The following is a 12,956-nucleotide window of genomic DNA, read 5'->3' on the forward strand; positions in this document are numbered from 1 at the left end:
TAAGCTTTGCCATTGGATCAACAGCCACATAAAAGTGCCTGAGAGATGTTTAGCTCATAGCTAAGCCCATGGCTGGCAAACGCTCTCTGGACATTTTTAGATGGATGAACACAAAGCACAGATTGCTTAATCAATAGGTTTGGGGGGGGCGGAGAAAAAGCTGAGTCTCTTTTACATTTAAGGAACAATTCTGAATAATCCCATCTGCTGGTTGGAACAGTAGTGTCCTTGTAAATAATGCTTCACTAATGTATTTGCTAGAAGTGCCATCGTGTCAGTTCTTTTCTTCCCTGAGCTTAACATATTCACTTTAGAGTGAAGTCTTAAATACAAACCTGTCAATAAACACAATTTCAGAGTCAAAATGCTATGCTGTTCTTCACAAGATGATGTTTAAACAGGATTACATTTTGGATTCCCAGCCTAGAAAGAGCCAGTTATACTGACAGTTATTTTAAATCAAAGAAAACCTGGCCACTGAAATACCTTTGGTGAAGAGTAGCTTTGCACAATTCATTTTCGCCAGATAAGAGTCTGTGAAGTTGTCTGCTCCCTATTCTTTTAAAAATCCTTCCAAATGGTTCCAGTCCTCAAAGAAAACTCTCTGCCTTGTAACAGAAGGAAAAGAAAGTCTAGTGGTTTGGTTTATGTGTAGCTGCAGAAATTCAGCTGTCTCATTCCTGTAGGCCATCCACTGAAAGTATGTGCATGCTTGGTGAGTGCTCAGTGAAGAAAACCTGAGAATTCTGGTGGGAGTTTGAGAATGTTAAAAGAAAAGCTTACAGAGAGCATCATGGCCTTAGCTGCTGTCCGTATAGCACTCCCTACTTTGTACCATTTAAAATTCTTATTAAAATATACAAAGAAGAAAATTATACAAAGATATCAATGTAATTGCTTTAATGCTTACATTTTTCTTTTCTATGCATTACAGACTTGGGAGATGATGTGGTTTGTTTAAGCAAATACAAGATAAAAGGAAATTAGCTCAGGCCTTTCACAGCATAGTCTGTACTGGAACAAATAGCTTACATGCCCCAATCATTAGTTCAGGTAGCATACAAAATGCACAGCTGAGTTCTAGGCTGGAGTGATTTCTTCATGTTCTCCTTTCAAGGCTGACTTAATATTGTTTGTTAAACAATTGTTTTTAAAAATGGGATTATGTTAAGGCACAAGTACAGATTATTCAGAATATTCAAATCTGGCTCTCTATGAAAAACATCCAGTGGCAAAAAAAAAAAGACTGCCTACAAGAAAACATTAAGAGAGGAAAGATTTTGAAGGAAGGCCACCTGACCAGAAATCGCAGTCATTTTATAGACTGTTACAGCACATTTTTTGCTCTAAGTTGCACAGAAGACAAATTCATGCTAGGACAAAGGAGCAGAAAGACTGAGAATCATACATACTAATAACCAAACGCAATTTGCTGAGTTAGAAATGACAGTCCCTGGTAAAAATTAGGGTTACTTTTCACAGGTTAATTGCACATAGAATTATGAAGGAAGGTCAAACAAATAATAACTGATAGATGTGAATGGATTCAAGTAGAAAAAGCCCCGAGTATAAGAGACCTGACAAAAGTGATGTTGACTGGTGAACAGCCAACAAATTGGAGCAAAAACCCCAACCCGTTAGTTACATTTCAAATTGTGGGCATTTTTTTCCACAATACAGTAATAATTTATTACGTGGAAGTGTACAGAAGTCTTTGAACATGCTACAGACACAACCCTGATTTTTTAATTTTTTTAAAAATATCTGCAGCTTCCATTCTCAATTAACTGTGTATGATTCTTACTTAATTCTTTTCACAGCCTGATCTTTTACTCCAGTCTCAAGTGAGGCTACTAAAGAAGGTACCTTCCTTAGAGAACTTCTGCTGGAGGTATGGCCCATTCTCAGGATAAATATGGCTGAACAGCTCCCACTGGCTCTGTTCCACTAAGTTGAAAAAGCAATAGGCAAATTTCTCCAGAAATATCTTAAATGAAATGCACTAAAGTGTCATGTGGCATTGTATGCTGTATACTCAGCATTCTGCATATATCTTACAGCCCATATAGTCTCTTGCCCAAAATCTGACTGAAATTTAATGCTCTAACTGGAACAGTGCAAATTAATAGCATCCTTCATATGGACTCACATGAATTATCCTGTATTCACCGATGTGAGACATTATTACAATTTGCAGGCTTTGCTGACTAATTTCATTGCATACAAATAAATGTGTGCAGTTGAAGTATAAAGAGCCTTAATCGGTGTCTTGCACAGCCTGTGTATATAAATGCATATCAATTCTCCAAGCCAGTAAGTAGTACTGTCAACAACTTCTTTTGCTTTTAATTCTGTATGCAGACAGGATTTATCAGGAATGCTAGCAAATTCATATGGAGCTAGAACTTAGAGATGTCTAACGATTAAGTACTTTGTTAATTTTTCCTGTCCTCCCCAAACAAAACCTTTCAGGCAGTACATTGTATTGGACCTAAATATTGCATAATTAACAGGCTTACGCTTTGTCCCAGATAATTAGGTAAATGTAAGGAAAAAAAAATAACAAGGAAAAATATCCTGTCCAAGGAATATTAACATTCAGAAGGAAAAAAAAAAAAAAGGTATTTCATGTAACTGTGATTCTTTTAATTATCATCATCATCATCCTCATCTTCTTCAATGGGTTCTCGTAGCCCTTCGCTCTGACGACTTTTTCCCGCCATTTCTAAAAAGGCCTGAGCCTCAGGATCTACATCCAGGATGCTCTTCTTACCTTTCTTCTTCAAAACAAAATAAAATACTGTCAATTTAAAATGTCATTATGAATTACTATCAGACTACAAGAAACAGATGTACTCCCAAGTCCACAAGTAATCTGCTTTGCAAGCTTGTCACAGGGAGGCAGTAAGGCATTTAAGATTCACTGGGATACATCAAATGATTTTTATTGCTGCAGTTACACAAAATAGTCATGAACTTTTCCTAAGGTAGCAGTGAGCTATTTCAAGTTTATTCAGGTTACAAGCCAGCCAGAACATCCTGGTTAACCTGACCTCAGTCTGAAGTGTAGATGTGAACTTCTTTTTAAAGAAGAGATTCAAGTACGATTCAACATTTCTTGTAAACAATTTGTTCTGTTTCTATTTAGAGTTATGTGTCCGCTATACAGAAAGGGCACATGAATTTGGTATGAGAAGCAGCAAAAATTAAAAACAAACGCAACAGACCACCACCAAACTGTGCAGACCAGACAGTTCATTAAGGTAATATATTACAGGGACAGAGGAGACTGGAAAGAGGTCTCTTACTTGTTCCCAGAAATAAACCAAGTGCAGAAAGACTAGCATAAATCTATTCACACAGATTCACTGTAAAACAGCAGTAAATTTAAAGTTACTGATAAATATTTTGGGTTCTCTTCCTGAACTATAGATTAGGCTTTACTCGTGAGCTCCTGGTGCTTTCTTTCTGTTTAACACAACCAGGTTTTACCAAATCCCTCCAAGGAGGTTCCTCCTGGAGACCATTCCTCAATAGCAGAAAGGCCTTTCAAAACTCAGGATAAAGTACAGCTCTTCAGCCTGTATCACCTCACGGCTCCTGATATTCTATTGTGTTGGCACCCTCAATAATTCTACTCCTGTTTTGCTATATGCTTGCTACAAAATACTTGGCACCCCAGGGCCACTTTAAGAAAACATTATTCATTATAACAGAGAGACAGTGTTTACTCAGAAAACTCGTTAAGTTTTGTACTTATGTCTTTCGTTCCAATCAGGACATGATTTCACCTCCCCCTGTGCTTTCAGGGAGGTCTCCCACTGCCCAAACTTCCACGACTGATATTCTTTTGTGTTGGCACCCTCAATAATTCTAATGTTTTGCCATACGCTTGCTACAAAATACTTGGCACTCCAGGGCCAGTTTAAGAAAACATTATTAATTATAACAGAGAGACAGTGTTTACTCAGAAAACTCGTTAAGTTTTGTACTTATGTCTTTCGTTCCAATCAGGACATGATTTCACCTACCCCTGTGCTTTCAGGGAGGTCTCCCACTGCCCAAACTTCCACGACATCCAGGGTAAAATCCTCTTTTGCGGACAGCTGGGGGCTGTTGTAGGTGGTACATCGAGGTTTTGCTTTACTGTGTCCCTTCCCATAGTCACTGTCTATCCAGAGTCCAAAGTACCCGTGTTGTCCACCCATTCCCTGTGAAGCAAAGGAGCACATTTAAAACTTGCTGCACGCGTCAAACAGACCGGGCAAGTTATGAAACCTGGAGCGTGAGTTGGTACTTTCAGTCTTTGTGCCACACTTCTACGGGTGGGTGAAAAAGGGAATTCTCAGTGAACCTGGGCTTCTGTACCCACTCCTGAAGAATTTACCTGAGTAATAACTGCCCTCCCTCTACCCTTTACAGAGTATCGGTATCTGCAAGCACTTCAAGGTGCATCTTGTGCCAGAAACGCAGCTTGCTGGCTTTTGTTTATTGACCAACAGCTCTACTTTAATTAAATGGTGTGAAGTGCTCAGTTTTTCTGCCTCTTTTCCATTTAGAAAAGGATTTTCAGAAACAAAGAATGTAATTTGATGTTCTTTGCTGTCTTTAGAGCAACTGTACTCCAGACTGCTGCAAATCCACATAATGCCACAAAACTGTTTGGCTCTTTTCAAAACAGGCAGCACATTGTAGCTCTGCAGAAAATCCTCTGCATCTGAAGAGCTCATTCATGGACTTGAGTAAAAGGAGCTTTTGCCACTGTAATTATACAACAGCCTACATGCAACTCTTGTAAGTCTAATTCTGTTGGGTTTTCTCAGCCTTCCATACTTTAAAAAGCAGTTAGTGTAGCAGTGAGAGCAGCCTGTGGAAGGATCCTCAGTTACGTAGCTTGGCTACCTTGTGCTGCCCAAAGGCAGGCAATTCTTCCAGACAACAGAGTGGACTGCTAGAAGGGCTTCTGCGATAACCAAACTTACAAGAGGATTTCTTCCCAAAACCTCCATAAATCTAACGTACGTGAAGCCCACGTACTTGGGTCAGACCTAAATAAATTCCATCTCAGTTGATTCAGTACTTCAGTAAACATATCAACTAAAAGCAGCATAGACGATCAGTACTGTAAAAGGGTTCTCTGTTGGTATCCACAGTTCACATTTCGCATTGATCCTTTAATGCAAAAAAAAGAAATAAAAATCCTTCTACTGAAAGCGTGGCACAAATATCACAGGGGAAGGATGGAAACTTCTCAGAGAACAGCAAGTAAAATAAATCTGCTCACAGTAACAGAAGCAAAAAACCCAAAACACTTCCAAACACTAGCCACGAATCTAATTTCCAAATTGTCTCTTCTTAATACTTACAAGTCCATTTGGCATGGTTTGCTGGTAATGGTTCAAATACATGTAGTGGTCATTATACCCTGTGTACGTGTATACAGCAAGGGAAGGGAAAACAGAAAACAGAAAGCATCTGTTGTCCCCTGCAAACAGAAAAGCATCTGAGGTCAGACAACTGGCCAAGCAATAACTTACCTACAAACAGGACAGGAAACAATATTGAATTGCAACTGAATAAATCAAAGACAGCATCTGCAATCTCAGAAAGCCAATACCCATCTCTTGTCAAGATCAAGACCTATTGTTTGCTCTCGGTTAACTCTGTGCAGGGTCACGGAAATCAATGGGATTACACGGCTGTGACCAAGGGCAGAGCCAGAGGCATGACTAGCACAGCTCACGACTGCGTAAGGGTGCACCTGCAACTGCTAGACCTGTCCAAAGGGACAGGAGTGCAGACATCCTCAGTGCTGACCGTATCGACACACAGCCCAGTTTAGGGTCGATGATTTAGAGTGCAATTTTCATTATGCCCAGTTTAGTATTCAGAGGGGCCTATGATGTTATTATCTGCTATACTACATGCACTATTCTATCAGGATAAAATACAAGGTAAGTGGTGTGTAATCAGTGTAACATGATGTTATATTAACTGGCTGTAGTGGTAATTATCAAACACTAATTATGTATAGGAATTGAGTCTTTACCATATCAAAAGCGAGGATTCCCAGCAGTTCAGATTATCCAGAGTTCATCATCTTTTTCCCGAAAGCTATCCCAAAAGTTCTTTCCGACAAGTTTTGAAAACTCTCTCTTTCCCCCAGAGGTTTCAAGGAACCAAAAAAGTTTAGCGTGCCCAAAGGCCTCTTTTGCTGCTGGATTTCAAAAGGGAAACGAAGACGGTGCCCAAACAGCAACAGGAGGCTTAACCTGACGTTTGGCTCAGCTATTCTGAGATGGCAGATTGCCATCTGCTGGACATCTTACTGAAATACTAATTCATCGTCTACACTGTATTTCTTTTATTTTCAACCTAGGCAGCTACAGGGTTTGACAGATTTCACTGAAAAGAAAACTTGTTCCACGGTCAAGATGTCCTGCAATTTTAAAACTCTTATGAAATGACAAACTGTAAACATTAATCAGTAATATGCCTGACTGGGCACAAAGCAAGAATAACTGAGCATGATTTTGTATTTTATATTTTTTCAAAAATTGGGAGGTTTCGCCACAGGAAAATACACTTGGAAGTATAAGAAATATTGTTTGTCATGAAAGTAAAATGACAGTATCTATTAAGTAGATAGGAATCTTGCACCTGTACAGAACAGGCAACGTTTACTAGAGCCATGAGTTAATTAAAAAAAAAAAGGAGTTTTACCTTGAAACTGTGGCTTCACCTCCCAGGAGTGAGATGCAAACCCTCCAAAGATATAACCATCTAAGTCCTTTAAGATTACTATGCAAGGACCTTTCTTCACTATATGAGCACACAACTGGGAAAAGCTTTCTCCGTGAATCCTAGAAGAAAATAAAAGTTGCCACTTGTGCTGTAGCTCTGCAGGCAGATGGGAGTTGATGTATATGATGGATGGGATGTCAAAAAGACTGGCAAGTCCTCTTCCTTTGATGCCCTTGCAGCTTGGAACCAGGTTGAGTATGTCTTTGCTTTGGTCTGGGAGAGAATGCAGGACATGGAGACCTTGCCTGATAACAACATTGAGGAAAATTGAGATCTGTGGAACTCGGTACACCCAGTCCTCAATGACACTTGGACCAAAATTTGCCTCCATGAGCTGAGGACCCACAGGTTTTGTCCCATCTAAATAATAAGACACATAGGAACAGTATTAAGTCTCCCAATGTGGAAAATAACCAGTTTTCAGTGTAAACACAATATTCCATTATTTTACTGGATATGAAACAACACATGAAAGGAGCCACCAACAATGAAGTGTCAACTATATTCAGCAGATGCATGCACAGAACCGAGAACCGTTTGCCTTTGACATCCATTGGTTGGGCTGTCATGATTATGAAATATAGAATCCTCATTACAGCTTGTGACGTGTTCTTTGCAAGACAGCAAAATCTATTATTACAACAGTGCCAAGATAAATCGACGCTTTGTAAAAGGATGTGCGGTTAAAAATACATGCGCATGCAGCTAAACGACCACCACCTGCAAGCTGGGTATTTGTAAAACAGACATGTGCCATGACAAACAGTTTTGCGTGTCCGCTTAAACTAGGACTTCAAATCAAAGCTCTCCTGAATTTAGGGGAGAAAGATGGTAAGGGAAAATAAATAAAAGTGCCAACTCATTTGAAAAGCGCTAGGTTTGAAATACTGGTCTCACCACTGAAATTCAAATATGTGAACTGAAGAGAAATATTCTTGTGAGATCAGTGATTACACGAGCTCTGGGCCATTCTGGGACATATGACATCAGTGCTGCTTACCTGCAAGCTTCAATTCTGATAGCAGCTGAGAAGCCAGAGCCTTTACTCCACTTGCAGAATCCCTAGTATTCTCCAAATTCCAACCTTTCAGTTCCTTCCTGTAGCTCAGTACATGGACTACAGATGCGATCAGATCCTCTGTGAACTGAAAAGGTTAAAATATCACCATTTGGGCATTTCTTAAACAAAAGTGCCAAGAGCTTCAGTGGACTTTCTGAAAATAAAGTAATACTGATGCTGCAATCCCAATGGCAGAAACATGTCTTCTCATGATAAGTCAGAAATACATAAATGCTATTTCAGCATCTTAAGTCTTGAAAAGTATCCTTTTCCAAGTCATTTTGTGTTACTTCACAAATATAAAACGAAAGAGGGAGGGGAGGTCCAAATTTTGCAGTGGTAGGAGCTGCTAGTGAATTACTGCCTTGTGAGATCCTACTCTTCCACCTTGATTCGCTCATCTATCCTGCAACTAAAGCTCTAGAAAGCATTTTGCTCTGTTTTCCAGAAGCACCAGCCACACCATAACCATTGCTAGCTCTTAAATATAGTCACTCTCTGCACCCTTCAGAGTGACCTGTGAACCACCAGACACTGCAAAATCCAGATCCTGGTTCCCAAAATACAGGAGTCAGCATGGAAAAGCTCACAGCTGAAACGGTCACCCCATATATAACCTGTTTTGCTTACGCTGTTTGCCCCAGATCAACAAGTGAGTGGTGGTAAAGAAATTAAAAAAATGCTCAAGTCAGGAATCCCTATTCTGAATTTTTTGCTCTTTCTGCTCTTTCACTGTCCCCTCAACACGCATTTAACTGCTCGTTTACCTCTTGGATTTGTTTGCCCTTCACAGGCCCTTCTGCCTTGGAGATCATTCTCATTATTATGGAAATCTTCTCATCTGCATTCCCTTTTAGGACGTTTGACATAAAAATTACAAACTGCTCCTTAGCAATCTGCTCACTCAGCCCAGATGATTTCCCAGTCAGGTCAATACTTCTCATTCCGTTGTATAACCGACCAGTCATTTGCTCTGGTAATGGCTCCCGCATATATGCCTACAATGACAAAAATAGCAAAGACTATATTTTACAAATGAATAATAAATGATACATTCCAGCTAATCTGTGTGGAGATATAACCCTATGAATGAAGGAATTCAATACCAAGTATCTACTATCAGCAGCAAACTTTTGTCCAAGGACTGGTTTTCCAGGAGGAAAAAAAAAAAAAATCTGTTCTTATAGTATCTCCTTTCCAGTACTGTTTAGATATTTAAGTTGATACTGTTTTTCTATAAATGCCTTTTAAAAAAAATTACTTCAAAAGAAACAATACTGTAAAGTGTTAACAGGATATTAGCAAAAGATTTCTATATGATAACTCTGTTGTAAAGTTTTACAACTCTGGCAGCCCAATATTTAAAATTGTGCAATATTTAACTCTACTTTTGATAGTGGAGCTCACAGACAGTTAAATAGAAAGTAAAGTTTTCCCATATCTCAGTTTTGGCCTCAAGACAACGCAGGCAATGGGTTTCACCCTGCACGCATATGTAGGAACAATTCTGATTAGTTTCTCTCTGCATAGCAACATCTAATTCAAGCACGGAATAAAACAGAGACCACTTGATTTTTATAAGGCATCCCTGACGTCAAGACAGCCAAATCAAAACGTAATCATCGAAGCTGCATGACTGGCCCTTTGAACTGGCGTCTAACTGCTATGTGTGATCGTTCCTCACAGCACTCAATCTGGATTCAAGAAACTTTCACGGTGTTCAAGATAATTACACAGTTTAAAATAAATCATCTAAAATACATCCATGCAGTATGACATGATTACATGGAGCACGAAACACGCTGAATGCCTGGCCTGACTTTTATATACGAGAGGCGTAGCCCCATGGGGACTACACCGAAATCAGGCGAGCTCCACCCGCGTCAAAGCGCAGCACTCCAGCTCGATTCGGTGGAGCTGCTATTACCACCCCACTGCCGGCTCCATACCACTCCTGTCGAAGGCACCAGGGCCATTCCTATTTGATGCTGATGGCTGTTGCTGTGCACGTAGGGTGAGATCCAATAAGCCAAGTGCTACCCTGCTCTGGCTGACGTCAGCGGTAAAGCTCCCATTGATTTCAGCAGAAGCAGAATTAGCAGCCACAGTGTTCCACATCAGAGGGCAGAATTCTGTACCGGAGGGGGGTGGTCACAGGGGGTACAGCTGTCTTTAAAAGGCTTTCTGAAAGTGCTACGTGAGCCTGAAGTGAGACAAGCAGCACAAAACACAATTAAAACCACTATACTCAAGGGGTTTTTACTTCACCCTGGAGTATTACCTACCTACTCTCTGCCCTTTGCCACCCACCACTGACTTTGTTGCACTGTTTTGTTATGCTTATAGCTATTCCAGTGCGGTGGGAGAAATTAGGACTGTAAAAAGGGAATCACAGAATCATAGAATGGCATGGCCTGGAAGGGACCTTAGAGATCATCTAGTCCAACCTCCCTGCTGTGGGCAGGGACGCCACCTCTCGACTAGACCAAGGGAACCGAGCTGGAATCTTTAATAAACATCTAACAAACACCTCTGACAGTTTAGAATCCTTGTCTTAAATGGCTTCAAGAAAGTATCTAGAGGTACCTGCTCTACCTGCTTTCCAAGCCATGCAGTACAGCCTGCTCTGGTCCAGAAGCCCCATAGTTTCCTTCTAATAGAGCACTGAGCCGAGGCAAAGTACATGGGGGTCACGCTTGGGGTCTCATCAATATTAACAGACTGCTGCTAGATCGAATCCGTCACTTACCAACCTAGCACAGATACCTACAAGGCAGGCATGCCACTGCAATAGTCCCTGCACCAAGGAATCAGGCACCTACATGCAGTCTTTCAAATGACTTTAAATCTTGGGTCAAGATAAGGACAGGGAGAGCTCATTCACCAAGTACCATCATGGGCAAAACAGACTCGATTTGAGGAAAATTAATTTATTACCAGCCAGATCAGAATAAGATATTAAGAACTAAAACCAAATCTTAAAAAAAACACCTTGCCCCCACTCCTTCCTTCTTCCTGGGCTCAACTCCACTCCCGATTTTCTCCACCTGCTCCCCAGAGCAGTGCATGGGGAATGGGGGCTGCAGTCAGCTCATCAGACTTTTCCTCACTCAAGGGGGAAGACTCCTCACACTCTTCCCTTGCTCCAGTGTGGGGTCACTCCCACAGGAGCCCCTCCTCTACAAGGCTTTCCAACAGGCTGCAGCTCTTCATGAAGACTTCAGTGAGCATCCTTTGCAGGGGGTGCAGGAACAGACTGCTGCACCGCAGGGTCACAAATCCTGCCAGCAAACCTGCTCCAGCGTCGGCTCCTCTCTCCACGGGTCCACAGGTCCTGCCAGGAGCCTGCTGCAGCGCAGGCTTCCCACAGGGTCACAGCCTCCTTCAGGCATCCGCCTGCTCCATTGTGGGGTCCTCCACAGGCTACAGGTGGAGAACTGCTCTACCATTAACCTCCATGGGCTGCAGCCAGTCCCACCATGGTCTTCACCACAGGCTGCAGGGGAGTCTCTGCTCTGGTGCCTGGAGCATCTCCTCCCTCTCCTTCTTCATCAACCTTGGTGTCTGCCAAGTTGTTTTTCTCACATCTTCTCACTCCTCTCTTCGACTGTAATTGCCCAGGGTTTTTCCCCTCCCTCTCCTTGACTGCGTTATCCCAGAGACACTAACACCATCACTGATGGACTTGGCCTCGGCCAGCAGCAGGGCCCTCTCGGAACTGGCTGACGTTGGCTCTATCAGATACAGGAAAAGCTTCTAGCAGCTTCTCACAGAAGCCTCCCCTGTAATCGTACCCCCCCAGCTCCTCGCTACCAAAACCTGGCCAGGCAAACCCAGTACAGGCTGAAAAGCTAGGCAGTTTCCAAACTGGTGACAGCTCATAAAACGCCAGGCTGGAGGAAGACTACAGCTGCTCCGTGTGCAGATGCACTGCTAAATACCTTAAAATAACCTGCTGCTCCCATCAAGTTTTGACACTATAAACTATGTGTAACATACACAAAAATGTACTTTTAATTCTACGTTCATTTGGCCACTTGGTTCCTGCCTAACTGAAGTTATCAAATACTGCAAGGAACCATTTTCCTCTTCTTTCTTGATTAGAAAATGAATGCAAAGTTAATCAGAAAGCATAACATATGTTAATTAGCTAAAATTAGCTAAAACAGGGAGCCACAGCTTAATCAAGGAAAATTGAATTCTTTCCTTTTAAAGCAAGTGAAAAGATTAGAAACAGTGATGCAATTAAGGCAGAAAGATATAAGCAAACACAAACTGACTTTGTGGCAGCTTCTCAGGAACATCTGTAAATAATCACACATTACAGACTCCATGCGGAAGAACATTCTTTCCATTTTTCAGGTTTCTGTAAAAATATTTTCATACGTCCCAATTCATTTCAGAATCAGGAAAGCTGCAAATTACCCAAGAGTGCAATTTTAGAGATAAATATAAACCCAAAAGTCACTACTCATGTTAAACTTTAAGAAAAAGTTAAATATCCATCCTGCCCCAAAACATTGAGTATTAAATTGTGATGAGCAATCCTTAAAAAATAACTATTGCCATGTCTTTAGTTTCTTTCTGGAAATATATTCCATGCACTACACCCCAGAAATACCAGGAATAAGAGATTGTCTTGCCTGTAGTGCTGCCAGAGTCACAGTTTTCTTTGTAGCTTTACCATTTTTTGCCCCAGATGAGCCACTTGATCCTGATAAAGTATCAAATACTCCATCAATATCAGTCTGCTCCTCAGGAAGAAATCTGGAAAGGTGATTACGATAGGCATTGCTTTCTGCATTTCCCATCTTTTCAACCTGAAGCAAGGAAAAAGGAAAAAAAAAACAACCATTAAACACAGAACGGTATCATGATGGCCATGAAAAAAACATATAAAAGAGACCAACATACCAGTGCAAGTTTTACAAGAGAAGCAAATTACAAATCTTCTGGAAAGCTGTTATTAAAACCACCATTCAGTGTCTGTAGTCTCTGAGATTCAATGAACTTGAAGAACACCCCTGAACAGTAACCATGCCTAAAAAAATTACAATCTGTCAGCTCTTTGCTAAGACCACCCTGTCTACCA

General features: G+C 41.1%; 1 protein-coding gene across 1 annotated transcript; it reads right to left on the reverse strand.

Annotated features, from left to right (window-relative positions):
• Nucleotides 1-2,639: 2,639 nt before the first annotated feature.
• Nucleotides 2,640-12,678, reverse strand: TLDC1 (TBC/LysM-associated domain containing 1). Its single transcript, XM_009874268.1, has 7 exons — nt 12,508-12,678; nt 8,632-8,862; nt 7,805-7,949; nt 6,724-7,164; nt 5,367-5,485; nt 4,032-4,211; nt 2,640-2,780 (listed from the first exon to the last, which is right to left on the reverse strand). Exons 1-7 carry the CDS (start codon nt 12,673-12,675, stop codon nt 2,646-2,648), a joined length of 1,419 nt encoding a protein of 472 aa, XP_009872570.1. The 5' UTR covers nt 12,676-12,678; the 3' UTR covers nt 2,640-2,645.
• Nucleotides 12,679-12,956: the final 278 nt, after the last annotated feature.

Source organism: Apaloderma vittatum, unplaced genomic scaffold (genome assembly GCF_000703405.1).
Source record: "Apaloderma vittatum isolate BGI_N311 unplaced genomic scaffold, ASM70340v1 scaffold7358, whole genome shotgun sequence".
In the NCBI taxonomy this organism is placed as follows: Eukaryota; Metazoa; Chordata; class Aves; order Trogoniformes; family Trogonidae; genus Apaloderma; species Apaloderma vittatum.